At 47.9% G+C, this 14487-nt stretch overlaps 6 protein-coding genes across 6 annotated transcripts; 2 read left to right on the forward strand and 4 right to left on the reverse strand.

Annotated features, from left to right (window-relative positions):
- Positions 1-28: 28 nt before the first annotated feature.
- Positions 29-2335, reverse strand: E1B28_010219 (uncharacterized protein). Its single transcript, XM_043155173.1, has 3 exons — positions 1361-2335; positions 513-1305; positions 29-461 (listed from the first exon to the last, which is right to left on the reverse strand). The coding sequence occupies exons 1-2, from the start codon at positions 2172-2174 to the stop codon at positions 1109-1111; spliced, it is 1011 nt and encodes a 336-aa protein (XP_043007637.1). The 5' UTR covers positions 2175-2335; the 3' UTR covers positions 29-461; positions 513-1108.
- An 85-nt stretch (positions 2336-2420) lies between these two features.
- On the reverse strand, positions 2421-4228 carry E1B28_010220 (uncharacterized protein). The gene is made up of 7 exons (XM_043155174.1): positions 4025-4228; positions 3962-3970; positions 3872-3903; positions 3540-3818; positions 3126-3480; positions 2855-3070; positions 2421-2792 (listed from the first exon to the last, which is right to left on the reverse strand). The coding sequence occupies exons 1-7, from the start codon at positions 4154-4156 to the stop codon at positions 2631-2633; spliced, it is 1185 nt and encodes a 394-aa protein (XP_043007638.1). The 5' UTR covers positions 4157-4228; the 3' UTR covers positions 2421-2630.
- A 260-nt stretch (positions 4229-4488) lies between these two features.
- E1B28_010221 (uncharacterized protein) lies at positions 4489-5479 on the reverse strand (the record flags this gene model as incomplete). Its single annotated transcript, XM_043155175.1, has 3 exons — positions 4489-4510; positions 4564-5034; positions 5091-5479. The coding sequence occupies 3 exons, from the start codon at positions 5477-5479 to the stop codon at positions 4489-4491; spliced, it is 882 nt and encodes a 293-aa protein (XP_043007639.1).
- Positions 5480-5553: 74 nt separating this feature from the next.
- Positions 5554-7854, reverse strand: E1B28_010222 (uncharacterized protein; the record flags this gene model as incomplete). Its single annotated transcript, XM_043155176.1, has 16 exons — positions 5554-5598; positions 5660-5770; positions 5821-5891; positions 5950-5970; positions 6023-6034; positions 6090-6160; positions 6213-6228; positions 6283-6340; positions 6394-6410; positions 6467-6515; positions 6571-6968; positions 7033-7194; positions 7254-7323; positions 7381-7641; positions 7695-7749; positions 7811-7854. 16 exons carry the CDS (start codon positions 7852-7854, stop codon positions 5554-5556), a joined length of 1461 nt encoding a protein of 486 aa, XP_043007640.1.
- An 875-nt stretch (positions 7855-8729) lies between these two features.
- E1B28_010223 (uncharacterized protein) lies at positions 8730-10601 on the forward strand (the record flags this gene model as incomplete). The annotated part of the gene is made up of 18 exons (XM_043155177.1): positions 8730-8794; positions 8847-8881; positions 8935-8949; positions 8999-9060; positions 9115-9155; positions 9213-9318; positions 9384-9413; positions 9471-9505; positions 9558-9581; positions 9634-9687; positions 9742-9867; positions 9929-9994; positions 10046-10085; positions 10135-10184; positions 10237-10288; positions 10341-10367; positions 10428-10511; positions 10575-10601. 18 exons carry the CDS (start codon positions 8730-8732, stop codon positions 10599-10601), a joined length of 939 nt encoding a protein of 312 aa, XP_043007641.1.
- A 450-nt stretch (positions 10602-11051) lies between these two features.
- Positions 11052-14415, forward strand: E1B28_010224 (uncharacterized protein; the record flags this gene model as incomplete). Its single annotated transcript, XM_043155178.1, has 11 exons — positions 11052-11234; positions 11296-11318; positions 11372-11569; positions 11620-11786; positions 11848-11881; positions 11942-11988; positions 12041-12106; positions 12166-12823; positions 12875-12999; positions 13054-13673; positions 13735-14415. 11 exons carry the CDS (start codon positions 11052-11054, stop codon positions 14413-14415), a joined length of 2802 nt encoding a protein of 933 aa, XP_043007642.1.
- Between the last annotated feature and the right edge of the window lie 72 nt (positions 14416-14487).

Genomic DNA, 14487 nt, shown 5'->3' on the forward strand with positions numbered 1-14487 from the left:
CCGGCATTTGCCGCAAGGAAAATCCCATCTCGTATAATTTTAAGCCTCACATTCAGATGGTCCTACGTACGCGTACAATACTACAAACACCAACGTTAGTATATTGTATCGACCTCGAACCACGCTCAAGTGCTCAGCACGTGAGCTTGCCACAATTCTGACAGCTCCTTCTAACCCCAAAGTCGCAAGCTATCCCAGTGTTACGGTTGCATTCAAAGACGTGGCCAGTGGTACAAGCCGGATTGACATTCGAGTTGCCACAAAACTGGCCTTGAATCTTGGTGCATCTGCAGGCGGATGGTGCACAGGCCCTCTGTTTAAAAAAAGTGAACATCCGAATGAGGGGCCTCGGAGAGGTTGTTACACGCCTTGGTAAGGCCAAGGCCGAGACTGGGGCCTGCCTCCTCGATAACTGCAGCAGAGGCGAGAATCGCGTAAACGGTGATGAAAACAACGAGGAACTAGGGATTTGATCAGGTCGGGACCTGTCAGTGCGAACAGCAATTCCCTACCTTCATGACTCCGGAGTCTATCGATTGAAAAAAGAGGCTTAAGCGAAGTAATGACGGGTCGACCGTTGGAATAAACAGACAATGAAAGGACTTCTTTTATACCAAAAAAGCAAGGTTCGGTATATATCACCATGCGGCCAGTTTTAGCGAGTTTTTTAGCGGCTTCGGGCTGTGATATCGGTAGGTGTCTGGGTAGATGTCGCTGGTGAATTCTCAGTGGCGTGTAGAACACGCCGCCAGGCGACGACGTAACTTGAACGGGCGGAAGTCAAAAACGAGCTTCGCAAAAGACCCAACAAGAATTGGGATGTGTGCACAAACACCGCGTTTGCCAGAAAATGGTTAGTCCGTGATCGTGCGTGGGTGCTACTATATAGTAGCCTGTCAATCATCAGTGTAATTGGCAGCAACATCTAGAGCTGAGTGTTGATAGAAAACTTCATATGTCTATTCCAGGGCTGCTTTGAACTCTAAAGCTGGCAACGTCCACTGCAAAATGATTGAGAGACACGAATCGGAACCTTGGTCTCGTAGCGACTTTGCAACGTTTTCACAGCAGCACGCCTCCCATCCCATCCATCCCGTAGAAATGACTATTAAGGGTTCCACTGCACTCCATCAATCGCAGGTGGCTCGAAGGCTGAGTCCTCAGATACCGACACTGTGAGCGGAACCCGTCCCAATGTAGGAACAGTCGAGATTAATTCCGGAAGTTTGGTGTAGTAGCTTTTATCTCCCGAGCAGGCGTAAAGCTCGAGAGAACGGAGCTCTTTGAAAGCACCCAGATCTAAGTCTGAAAAAAGAACGTCAATGAATGTATGAGCTGTAAGCAGAGGAAGCTGGATTACCTGGAAGACTCTCCCATAGATACCAGAATGATAGTGTTTCAACGGTTGGAGCACATATTCTGTCTAGCAGCTCCTGTATGAGATGCGGCTCTACATTGAGGGTGGTATGGCCCATAAAGAAGGAAAGGAAACGTAGGTTCGGGAAATCAACAGCGCCTGGCACCAAAAACCAAGGTAGGAAGGCATTGTAAGGTATGTCACCCAGTTGAAGGCGTTTGAGACGCGGTAGCGAGAGCCTTGGGCAGTCGGAAACAGAAACCAGCGGGGTATATGGGACGATCCGGCCTGGTGTTTCGTAGCCAATTTCCAGAGTTTCTAAGGAAGGAAACGATATAACGAAATCCAATATTCGTCTAGCCTTTAAGGAAAACGATTCCTTCTCATCGTACCACAACGTTCCAATGAGAGACAACGACGTGAGGGTTGACGCTAGTGCCACGAGTTGGCTTGTGTGTAGCAGCTGATGGGGAATGCAGACCAAGGTTATGGACGATATCCGTAGGCGGTTCGAGATGAAGGCCTGTTCAACAGTCTTTAAAAGTGATTCGAGTTGTAGAAACGATGAGACGCGTATTAGAAAAATGACGGAAGAGCGAATAAAGGGCGCCATGGTGCAATATTGGGAATCCATTAGAGAACAAAATGTCCGGATATTATTCGCAGTGAGGGTGATACCAGAGGCGAAAAGGTGAGAGCGAGATCGCGGTAGCCAGGACCTGGAAACAAGACTACACGCAGACAACGAAGGGCGGATATCATGGCAGTGGTCGATGACTGCTTCGCAGAGCTCTAGAGGGAAAAAAGGGAGTGTCATTGCGAAAGGGGTGTCCCCAAGCCTGGAGGTTTGGGGGTACTCGAGGTTGGGCCTGAGTAACGGCTAACCATTTTATTAGCGAGCAATTAGCTGGCCATCCGAGGCCGACGGGGGTTTTTCTGACGGAAATCGGTTCAGGCGTCGTGCACGTTGCAGGCAAGCTTCCATAGCGCCTTTCATTAATCATTCCCGGCGGCAGACAACGTGCTTGCGACCCACCCGATGCGTCAAGCACATCGAGCTCAAGTGGCCTTGTAGATTATTTCTACACAAAGGGTACTGGTCGGTACTCATGATAAGGAAAGGAATGACTACAGTATCCATAATCGGCAACGCCCAGGTAGGACTTCAGGACGCCCGCCGAATGACAAGCTCAGCTTCGTACGTCCAGCGCGCTATTGTCATTGATAATGGTGCATACTCAAGTGTACACAACTTTTAAAGTTGGGAGTACAGTCACAGCTTTCCTCGTAAATCGATTCTATAACCGTAATCTTCGAGTATGGCTCGTGCAAGATCACAGTATAGCATGACAGCCTGCCCATACACTTCCGGGTTTTCAGAAGATGCTTGACGTCGTGCCGCACGCGCTGCTATTCCTTGTGAGATGACTGCGCCCTGTGAGACAACGTCCAGAGAGTTCAACATAGACAATTCCTTAACGAGAGGTTACAACGTACCCGGAACATATTCCAGCTCTTGACAAATATGAGCTCCTTGATGGGATACGCAAAGCCCATGAGTTGACAGTACGGCCTTTCCATCTCTTCGAGAGTTATTGGCACGTCGCGAGAGCTGTTGTTCTTGAATGCTGCTCTCCTTTGATAATCCACGTAGTTCTCGAGGTGCTTGATGTCGATTGACCAAGGTTGGGTGAGGTTGGCAAAGTCGACCAGCTTTGACGAAAAGAATAAGCCAAAAAGCGATTTTTGAAATCAAACAGAATCATACGGGGCTTCCCAAAGTACAGAGTTCCCAATCCAATATTCCAATAACCCTATTCTCCGTCGGATGGAACACCATATTGTCCAATTTATAATCTCCGTGCACGATCCTCTGTTTACCAAACTTCTTCTCGTCGGGTACATGTTGCACATACCACTTGACCATCTCGTTGTAGTACGGAATTGGGCCAACTGCCTCCCCAGTATCAACATCGACGGCTTTAGCCTGTGCTTCAGATATACGCGTAAAGGCTCGTATCTGTCGAGGGAAATAGTCAGATGAAGGTCCAAAGTTTGATAGACCAATTTCGTGCGGGTCGACAGAACTGAGCTTTGTGAGAGCGTGTACGGCTCCTAGGAATCTAGTTAACAGAACTTTAAATACACCTCAATTGGTCGGGAAAAGGGCGTATTCACGTACATCTCTTTCCTATCCTCGTCTTTCAAGTCCAACAGTCTCACGTCCGTGAATATCCTTCCATCCAGGAACTCCATCACGTAGAATTTGGTCCCGATCACGCTTTCATCTTCACAAAGCAGATATGGTTGCGGAACGGGAACACGCTTCTCTAATGGCGTCGAGGGTCGGGTATTGTAGTTATGAAGGGCACGAAGGACGGTGTATTCCCGATCAACTTGATGTGCTGTTTGAGTGAGAAGTTGTCCGGCAGGTTTTTTTCTTAGCACGTAACGTTTCTTGCTATGCGAAGAATGGTTCAGCATGTTATCGTTCAACTATTTCGAGCTACTTACTTGGCGTCAGTGAGGAAATATGTCGGATTGGACTAGGGATTTTCTAGGCGTTGGGAATTGAGCAACCAGTCGTATTCAAACGTCTCATACCTGTCCAAACTTTCCATATAATCTTGAGCCGTTTCGCGAAATGTGTCAAAAGTAAAAGCTCACTTTGAATTGTTTGACTTCTAACGGCATCTTCATTTCAGGGAGGTGCTTCTTCAGATATTTCAAGAGGTTAGGGATGTCGATGTTGGCACGAATATCGCCATATTCTCCTCCAACTTTCTTCGTCGAGTTCATGGGCGACAGTGATTTGAAGGGCGAACTAGAGAACACTTATGAAAGACAGTGACGAACATTGTTTTATGTGTGGGTTTCCGGTCAAGCTATACACCCGAGATGCCGGTAGCACCTAGCACTTTGTGTCATGGTCAATAATTAACCATTTCTCTGATCCTGTACTCTGAAAGCTACAGGCAGTCTTCTCTCAAGCTTTCTTTCATTCTGAGATTCACAAGGGTATAACAAATTGTAACGTTACAGTCGTAAAGTCGTAATAGTATTGGGATGGCAAAAGCGAAGGAGTGGGGTAGACTCGATGGACAGCACCTCACCCCGCGATTCATCGTGCATCAGTACGTGTCCAGGCCTTTCCTGAAGTGATATTCAGTAGTCTACCCTCTAAAAGGCTGACTTTAAAGACACACCTCCTTACTCCACAACAATAGCAAGCCCTCGCCGACAAGAATATCACCGCAAGCCACGTTGCAATTAATGCCCCAAGCACCATCCAAACCGCATTTCCAGTCCCAACAGCGACACCATTATTCGTCAGCTTGGGGAGCTGTGATTTCGTGGCAACAATAATGACCAAGTCTATCGCGAACACGATGGTGGTGAGCAAGGACGTGATGATAGTCAAGACGAGAGATAAAATCGTGAGGGTATGAGAGGCGAGGAATAATGCAGTGACGAGGCCGAATAGAGAGAACCCTGCGGCTACCAAGTGTAGAACGAGGATGGTCAAGAGCCCCTTGAGGACAGTATTCACGATGCCGTCCGTCAACCCAAAATGTTGGAGGAAATCCTCGGGAATGAGATCGGTGAAAGAGGCATATCCGAGCTGGGGTCCGAAACACGGGCCATCGTTTTCGAATGCGGTGGGTGCATCAAGCGCACTGGATCAAACAATAGTCAAGATGGCGTGACACGATGATTGTTTTTCAGAATGCACCTGGAAGCACAAACACCCCAAACGCCAAACCTCAACTCCGTTGCGAGACTAGTAGCTGGCTGCCCCGTCCTTATCGAAAACACGCGGATAATGTAGATAGGTTTGATGATGGTCAAAGAGAGACCGACGAGTAGAAGGAGGACAAATGTAGCCGTGAGGAAAAGGACACAGAAGAGCGATGTGATCTTGTGCTCAACTAGAGGCTTGTGCTGGCGCTTCATGATAGCCTTTGGGGGGGATGGAGGTTGAATGGCGGCCCGAATGAAGGATATTACGAGGGGAAGAGAATAATGACAGTTTAAAGGGGCATTTCCGAATGGTCCGAATTCCCAGTGCCATCGTGAGATGCAGAAGCCAGGGGTCGTGGAACCTCTCAGCTTCATGATCATTGATATACATAGACGGTGTGAACTACATAAATGAAGAAGCGAGTAAAGTCTTAATTTTAGATGTGTGCCCGCTCCTATAAACGGCTCCTGATAATGGGCTCCCAATCCACTCGCTCGACCTGCATGAGCGAAGATTACTGTAAGCAGGTATCACTATAGCAATCACTTGAAGACCCTTACCATCTCAGGCCTTAACTCCTTGATACTCGAGGCTCCCAATAATCGCATACCAGTGACGATCTCTCTTCGTAGTATCTGGATTATCTTGTCACACCCAGCTTCACCGTATGCCTACATTTTAATTTCAGTACCAATGTAATGGAAAGAGATTTTGGACGAACACTTTGCGCGAAAAGAAATGCTCTCCCAAATCCAACTGCTTTGGCGCCAAGGCAAACAGCTTTCAAGACGTCTGAGGGTGATCGGTCATTGGGGATGAATCCTGGGGTCCTTGGTGAAAAGCTGCCTACCTGTTCCACGATGAACGCCACCTTGGTAATGGTCAATCGCTAAATGAGTTGCTACGGCTCGTGGGTTACTCACCATCAATGTACACTAGAGGCGAAAATCGTCAGTAGGAGGTAGCACGAGCGGAAACAGCTGGGAATACCCTCCGTCTTGTCAAACACATCCGGTCGCTGTTTTCGTATCCGATAGAGGACTTCAAGCGGTGGCAGTGAGCTATAAATAATATCAGACTCTATGGTTGGAAAGACTGCAACGAGCTATTCACTATTCCAGCTGTCGCCCTTACGAGATCCTAATGAAATGGCGACCGATAAGAATGGATGAAAACAACGTACCACCGTGATTTGAAAGAAGAATGCCGTCTACGCCTGCTTCAGCCGCCAAAACGGCGTCCTGTAGTGAATGAACTTGAGCGCGCCAGGCATTTCGTTAGTAAATTGTGCTACCTCGACGCATTGGATTCCTAAAGTGCGAGACTGTCAGATACGGTTGCCTTTTAATCCGGTCATGATTGTAAACCTTTTAGTGCGATGGGAAGCTTAGTTACGCTTCGGAGCCAAGGGACTGTCTAACGCCAAAGCGACCTCAATATTTGCATGACGGAAATCAGTTCTGGATCTTACCTTTTGCCAAGTCATATCATGGTCGTCAAGAGCAACTCTTGGACTAGATGTCCCAAAGAAATTCACGCTCTCCTCCCCGCCTTTCTCTGCCTCCTCGATATAGTACGAAGGGACACCCTTTTCTTGATCTTCCAATACCCATCCGCTCTTTACGTCCTTTTCTCTGTTTCCAAGTGTCGCCACATCGACCGTGAGCCATATCGACTTGTACCCCAAACTCTCGACTTCTTTGACAAGACTCGCCGCCTTCTCATCAATACTGGATTTATATAGCTGGAAGAAAAGGGGCTGGCCAGGTAAAGCAGCGTTGGCGATCTCGGAATAAGAGCAAGAAGAGTGTGTGGAGATCATTTGAGCTAGTTTAGCTTTACCGCACGCACGAGTTATGTTAAGTTCGCCTGCAAAGAATGGATCGCTCATCACTCGGTCGTGATTCTCAACCAGTAATCGAATAACGCGCACCAAGAGGATGGCCAAGCTTGGCTTGTGCTGCGCCGGACACGAAGATTGGTAATGAGGAGTTAAAACCGAGGATTTTTGTGGACGGATCACATTTTGAGACTGGTCTCATAACTCGCGGGTTGAAGAAGAATCGACTAAAGGCGCGTGTGTTCTGTTCCAATGCTATTGAAATTAACGTTTAGAAACGGTCTATCATCGCATGGATCGGGAAATATGCTCACTAATCCCATCATCTGCCCCACAGGAGTAGAAAGAATACACCTTGAATGGGAGTACTTTCTTCGCGACCTCCTGTAAGTTCAGTATGGTCAGCAGTGACACTTCGGCATCGACAGAGGTAGCACATACATCCATATCATACAGATTCAGGATCCTACTCAGTAGTGGTCTCTCCCTCCTGGACTTCTCAACCCTCAACTCATCTTGACTCTTTTCCCTCTTGACCTCTGCTTCCTCCAACTTCTGCGCTGCTGCATCAGCAATAGGACCGAGGTGTTTTGATTTGGGTAAGTGTTTCTCCAAGGCATCTTTAGGGTGAATTGGTACATAAGCTCGCGTCGCGTCGCGTCCAGCGTACTTGAGGATTATGCTGAAGCCTCCGGGATGCTCCTGGATTAAATTTAAGTTTTCAAGGCGACGTGATGGTATCGGAAGAGGATTACCGGAAGAAACTCCGTAACATCATAAACTTGCTGGTTTATTATAACCCAACAAGAACTATAGGCAGGCTAGTGACTCGATTCTTTCTTTTAATAGGCGAAAAAATGAGGCTACTCACTCACGGTTGTTATGCACAGCAACATCTTCGAGGGAAAAAGGCATTGCTAAAGGAGCCTTGGGACAAATAAGTTTTCGGGGGCCTGTTCGAAGCTGTTTCGTGTTGTCGTTGATCCTGAGCTCATGTCGTCGTTTTAAATACGAAGTGCGAGGGTCACATGCAGGAATAGAAGAGCCGATGTGAAAATTTCTGATGCCAAAAAACAAGAACTGGTTCGGGAACTCGGACCGGGAGGAGCGTGCTCCGGGCAAAGCAGGTGGAAAGCACAGCAAGCCGGCACCCATGTCTAACCGAGCGTCGCAGGGCAGACAACACCAACGTCCGTACCGCTGCAGTCGACCGTCTCCGAGGATAATAGGGTCCTGTTAGCTGGGGGAGAGGTTGGGTGGTGAGGCGGAGTTGGGCTACAGCGGTTTCGAACTGGCGAAAGCTCTCATCAGGGGGCTACCGCTACCGCCTGCACTTCCTGTGCTGTTTAGGTACGCTACCACTAGTAAGCCTGTATAACCGAAAAGGTAGCACCATGAGGCTGGACCTTTGGTTCACACGCCATCCAGCCTGTGGCCATCGACATGTGCCTACCCTTGTGACCTCCCGGCGGGTGGTGTACGGTTGGGAGATACTGAAATTCCGTGGGATGGAGCTTCGTCTCAGCCTTCAGCCCGACGACGGAATTCAATAGGACAGGAGGATGGTGAGTTTCCTCACCTCGTCCGATTTTCTCGAGTCCTTGCAGCAGAGACGAGGTTGGATAGGTATAGGTATGAATTACATCCCCTTCGGACCCAGTGGATGCCAAGAACCTAATGTACATAAACGACAACTTATCGCATTACAATGTCGCCTTTCAAACTCCGACGACTACTTAACATCTGACTAGATCTCCTCTAGCTATACCACTACGAAGGCAAATTTCACGATGTATCCAGATATCGAACCATATCATAACGGCAAATTGAAAGTTTCCCCCATCCACACACTCCAGTACGTCCCTTCGATTGAATCACGGTATTGAATCAAAATCTCTCGTCCCAAGTTACGAAATATGTGGGAATGAGAAGGGAGCACCTGGTGAGCCAGAAATATTTGTATCGGTGTTGTTCTGACACTTCGTTTATGACCAGTTATTTTTGTTCACGGTGTGTTGATCGCAGAAGCTCGCAAGCTGGAGTTTACAAATCAATACAGGTGGTCCCGGTGGTCATTACTTTCCCAGAGATCGAACCTTTTTCAACCCAGAGAAATACAAGGTCTGAGTACCCCTCTCGTCCATCGATAATAACAACTTACATCCATGCGCTCAGATCATCCTGTTTGATCAACGGGGAAGCGGAAACTCGACTCCGTGGGCGTAAACTTTTTGGCATCGGGATATTGATCAAATATTCATCCTCCATTCTAGGAAAGGAAGCACAGAGGAGAATACTACGTGGGACCTGGTCAAAGACCTGGAGCGACTTCGGGAAGAGCTCAAGGTTGAGAAGTGGCATGTTTTTGGTGGATCTTGGGTGAGCGTTGTGTACACGATTCGGATTCGGCTTTGCGCACTTTTAACTTTCGCGATGAACTATAGGGTTCTACACTCTCGTTGGCTTATGCACAGGTAACGACTTACAAGATCCGATTCAATTTTTCGCCTGGAATTTGAACACTCTCGCAGTCTCATCCGGAACGAGTTAAATCGCTCATTTTACGGTAGGGATAACGTCGCGTCTTTGTCTAGAGTAACTCAAATGCTCTATTGTAGTGGCATTTTTACTTGCAGCAAGAGGTCCCATCCTTTTTTGTTATCCATTCGTCCAAACAACTCACGAAAGTTGCAGCGAAAACCGGTTCGTGTCACAGTCTGGCGCGAATCATATCTTTCCAGAAGCCTGGTCTGTCGCCTCTTTTCGAGGTTAGGTTTACCTCTGAATGCTCTTTTACCACAGGGATGACTACATTTCTCTAATACCGTCGTCCGAACGTGATGATACAACTCGTGCATACTATCATTTGTTGCACTCACCCGATAAAGAAATGCGATTGAAAGCTGCCAGGGCATGGACGAAATGGGAGTGCGTTCTATCCTCTAGGAGATTTAAATCGCCGACTGATGGATGTCATTCTCGTGATCAGAACCACTCTCTCCAAATTTCGCCAGGATCCCACTGCCTTCGAACTCGACCCAGACGAGGATGTCTAGTCCGTCTTATCCGTTCTCGTTTGACCCGTAACTGATTCACGAGATTACAGCGCTTATGCTGTCATTGAATGCCACTACTTGTTGAATGACGTGGGTTTCGAATAACTAATTGAAAATCCTATTCTCATCTAGAACTCAGGGTTGGTTGAGAGACGGTCAGCTTCTTGACAGGCAGGAAATCGATAAGATGTAGGTGATTGTGTGTCCATACCTGCGCTACGCCTCTCACGTATCTACTCAGCCGTCACATACCGACTATTGTGGTGCAAGGCCGATACGACATAGTCTGCCCGGTAGGATCATGTGCACGGTCTTCATGTTACTGGCTAACGCCTTTATTTGTAGCCCATAACGGCATGGGAGTTGAAAAAGGTCAAACGACAATGTTTACCGAACAACTGTCTCTGATCCACCTTCTGTTCTTATTGACAGGTTTGGCCGGAAGTAACTTTACACTTTGTGCCAGATGCAGGTCATTCGTCTGGTGAACCTGGTATTCAGAAACTTTTGATAGAGGTCGGTTTAGCACCTATGATATCTCGAAAGTTCTGAAGCACCTCTAACCGCTTTTACTTACAGGCTACAGATGAATTTGCGAAGCTCTGACACGAAGCAAGTTTTCCGAGGGTTAAACTTGTCTTCTCATAGCTTCCTGCGGAGTTCTATTTTACTGTCAACGTTTTCGAATGTTTTACTGCATTTCAGTGCTCTCTCGATTGATTGAACTGCTCACCGCTCCGAAAGCTTCATCACATCCGTTCCCGATGATAAGCTAAGATTTGAGATGCCAACACAACGTTATCTGCTCGCTGAAAGTTAATCGTACGTAGGTGCTTCTAAGTAATGCCCTATTTGTCTCTGAGCCAGCTGTCACTTGTGAACAGCAATGTCGTTGCATGCAATCATGTAGCAATTCATACATGTCTCCTGCCACAGCCAATTCCCTCATGACCATCACTCTCTGGCGCTCGTCTGATTCACGGCTTCAAGTCGGCCTCCAGTTTTCATCACCGAGTCACGACCAGTTTTTCGACAACTCCCATTCTTTCCTTCCCCATGCCTGTTAATGCACTCACTAGAAACGTCGGGTTGCGCGTTGGTCCAATAATTCTCGAAAGGTTGATCAAACACTATTTCGATCGCTTGAAGAACGACCTTCAGCAGGGGGTCGACAAAACCAAGGACGTGCAGTTGAGACAGGACGAGCTACTTTATGATGAGGCGTTCCATATCATCAAGGTGAATACAATGGCCACAGTTTGCTTTGCTTTTGGCTGGCAAGTTAATTTACATTTTCCAGGCTTTCCTCGATGCTTCAACATAGTGAGCGATGTCCCAGCTTCATATACCTTCGTCGCTCATTGGCATATATTCAGTCACACCGTAGAAGAAATGCAAGAATTCTCGAATTACCGTACAATCTCACCGCCTTGGGTTCACGTAGTTCGAGTTATCGTACCCATGTCCTGTTGTGACGAGGCCGCTGGGTACTTGATAACTGCACTCGGAGGAGAAAACGTGACACGGCGCGTCGTGGGAGGCGTAAAGTGGTGGCAAGTTCGAAGTATCAATGGGTCGGTGTTGATCTAGTGCATTATTCTTACTCTTCTCATCTAATACCCAGTGTCGATGCCCAGTGGATCACAGCGAAGAAGGATTGGCAGGAACATAAACGGCGTTACAAAATGCAAGACAGAGCAGCCAGAGAGAACGAGGCCTACTCTGCTGTCGATTCTGGAACATATGAGAAGGATATGGACGAAATGCGATGCATATTGTATTCTCATGGAGGTCAGTATCCCCTTTCGTCTTCATGGAGGTGGGAACAAGTCAGTGAATATTGTGCTCATAGGTGGATACTACTTCGGTAGCGTTGATCAAGGAAGGTGTGTGGACATTTCCTGCGTCTATCTTTCCTGTGGTTTATACTTATGGTCATCTACAAGGTATGCTATCCAACGCTACGCGCGAAAGATCAATGGGCGCGTATTTGGTGTGTTCGTAGGTCCTCCCTCACAGATCCATCTTGCTCATTGACTTCTCAGCCATAAATTATCGTCTCGCTCCTCAATACCCCTTCCCTTGTGCTCTGCAAGATTTGGTCGCAGCATGTGCGTTGCAATACTCGAACCCTGACACTCGAAGATATCATTAGTTGACATGGAAGCAGATTTATACCTTATACGACCTCCTCCTGACGCCAAACATAGGCCTATCCATCCAGGACACATTGTCATAGCAGGAGATTCTGCCGGTGGTGGACTATCTCTTGCTCTTCTCCAAGTTATCCGCGATACAGGACTTCCAATACCCGCTGGCGGTGTTCTCATATCACCTTGGTGTGATTTGACGCATTCATTCCCAAGCATCCACACGAACACAGATACAGACGTTATACCCCCGCATGGATTATCAATGCACAAACCCAGCACTCTTTGGCCTCCACCACCGCCCGAAATGACCAGAGGAGTTCACAATGGGCTTCGATCCCGGATACGCCAGACCTTCAAGCTAGAGGATAGAAATGCTACTTCCACTGTGTTGACCTTCAATCAGAACTTAACTGATACTTCATCTAAGATGCCAGTTGATGTCGGTGCGACCACTCCGTTCCCGCAGCCCGATTCGTCTTTCGACAAGCAGTCCTTTTCATTGACGACAAAGGATGGTGAAGTCTTGACAATCGACTCGCAACTTCAATTGTATACAGTCAATAGCCTTCTGTTTCATCCCCTCGTCAGTCCAGCATTGTCTTACCTCGGCGGTCTTCCCGCCCTACTGTTCATTGTAAGCGACAAAGAGGTTCTAAGAGATGAGATTGTGTACACGTGAGTTTTACCCTGGCTGAACTCCTTGTAAGCTAAATTGCACCACAACAGTGCTCATAAAGCAGCGTATCCAGACAAATATCCCGTTAAGGACGAGGTTCGTACTATATATCCTAGCCTACATGGTATCGAGGATAGATTTGACGGGACCCCCGTGCATGTACAAATATATGATGGTAATCCACAGTTGCTATCCAACGATGCATTCTGCTCACGACTTCTCAATAAAGATACCGCGCACGTTCTCCCTGCGCTATTTCCTTTTACCACCCCTGGAAAATTCTGCCATAGAGCGATTGCCTCGTTCTGTCGATATGTTACGAAGATGACGGTCCCCTCCACTCCTGTCACCGATTCTTTTGCTTCAACATCGGATACCTCACCTTCTCGGATGCAGAGTCTCAAGCTACGGACATCCAAGAGCGCTCTGCTCGGCACCATTTCTTCGGTGGCTCGGAAGCCTTCCGGCTCCTCTCGAGTTCCTTCAAAAAAGTCATCCCTCGACTCTCATCACACCGAAGACTCCGCCGGGCAGGATGTTAGTACTTCTCAAAGAACTGCGTCCCAGGGCGGCAAACGAGGCTTTTCGTTGATGAGAAGGAAATCCACTTCTGTACCGCCACCTCCTCCATTAGAAGAGAAGTGCAGTTCGCACTCCATGGGACAAGGGCCCAATCCTCCCCTTTCTGCTCCATCATGGTCGTTTTTTGTTTCGGATGGTCCCCCGTCTAACTCTTCCGAGCCCAGCTATATCGTAGAACCGAAATTCGCAGATATGATTTCCTCAGCGCCGAGTACCCTCCATGAGGAACGCTATGCTGGTGATCCAATCGTCTATAGCGAGAGCGTGGTATGTCGTTATCGTTCAGCGTGACTACCGCTCGAATCTTGTTGAGTTGAACTTATGCTAGGACTTTCCTTCAATCAGAACCGCTATGATTCGGGAGCGTGTGTCGACTAGAGGGGTTATCCGACCTCTAGAGCCCGAGTCTGAACTGGACGCTTGCTGCGTGCCGCATGAAATGATTGGAGCCTTGTCCGAGTTGGCCATTCGACGATACTTTGACGGTCGCAAAAAGTTCGACACCAAGTTTGCTTCAACCATCCGAGCCATTGAGAAACACCGTCGTAAACACCTGGAACGTGCGAAGAAGGATACCATTAGAAATATGAACGTGATACAAAACTCGTTAGAGAGAGAGGAACAGATGAAGAAAGGAGAGGGGAGCAATTCTGGTATTAAGGAGGGTTTATTGGCATCTTCGGGATGGACTTGGGCTTGGGCATTGGATTCAGATGAACATCCTCCTCCGAGTAGTATCGTTTCCAGGAGGGATACCTCAGAAGCTCTCGAGCTGGCGCGTATAGCAGACCATGCCGTACTGCAAGAAGAAGGTGTTGCTTTGAGTGGCAACAGTCTATGGGGATTCGTCTCCAACATGTTGACTAATTTGCCGGAAAAGCATCCTAGACGAGGAGAGGTGGCCACTGGGCATGAGGAAGAGAATCATGTGGGCGGGAAACAACCTTCCAGAAAGAAGTCATTGTTGTCACTTTCAAGCAAATTCCTCCCCCGGAGCCCCAAGAGCTGACGCAACGAGTATCAGCCCACAAAAGCCTCTCTCAAGTTGAAACTCTTGGGCTATTAATCTTCGTTTATATAG

Source organism: Marasmius oreades, chromosome 6, assembly GCF_018924745.1.
Source record: "Marasmius oreades isolate 03SP1 chromosome 6, whole genome shotgun sequence".
Classification (NCBI taxonomy): Eukaryota; Fungi; Basidiomycota; class Agaricomycetes; order Agaricales; family Marasmiaceae; genus Marasmius; species Marasmius oreades.

Excerpts from the sequence above, each read along its gene's own strand:
- E1B28_010220 (XM_043155174.1), bottom strand. The coding sequence starts at position 4,156 with ATGAACTCGACGAAGAAAGTTGGAGGAGAATATGGCGATATTCGTGCC. Across the intron at positions 3,819-3,871 it reads TATTTCCTCACTGACGCCAA|CAAGAAACGTTACGTGCTAA; the intron begins GTAAGTAGCTCG and ends TTCTTCGCATAG. Across the intron at positions 3,071-3,125 it reads TCTGTACTTTGGGAAGCCCC|CTGGTCGACTTTGCCAACCT; the intron begins GTATGATTCTGT and ends TTTTCGTCAAAG.
- E1B28_010219 (XM_043155173.1), bottom strand. The coding sequence starts at position 2,174 with ATGACACTCCCTTTTTTCCCTCTAGAGCTCTGCGAAGCAGTCATCGAC. Across the intron at positions 1,306-1,360 it reads TCTATGGGAGAGTCTTCCAG|ACTTAGATCTGGGTGCTTTC; the intron begins GTAATCCAGCTT and ends TTCTTTTTTCAG.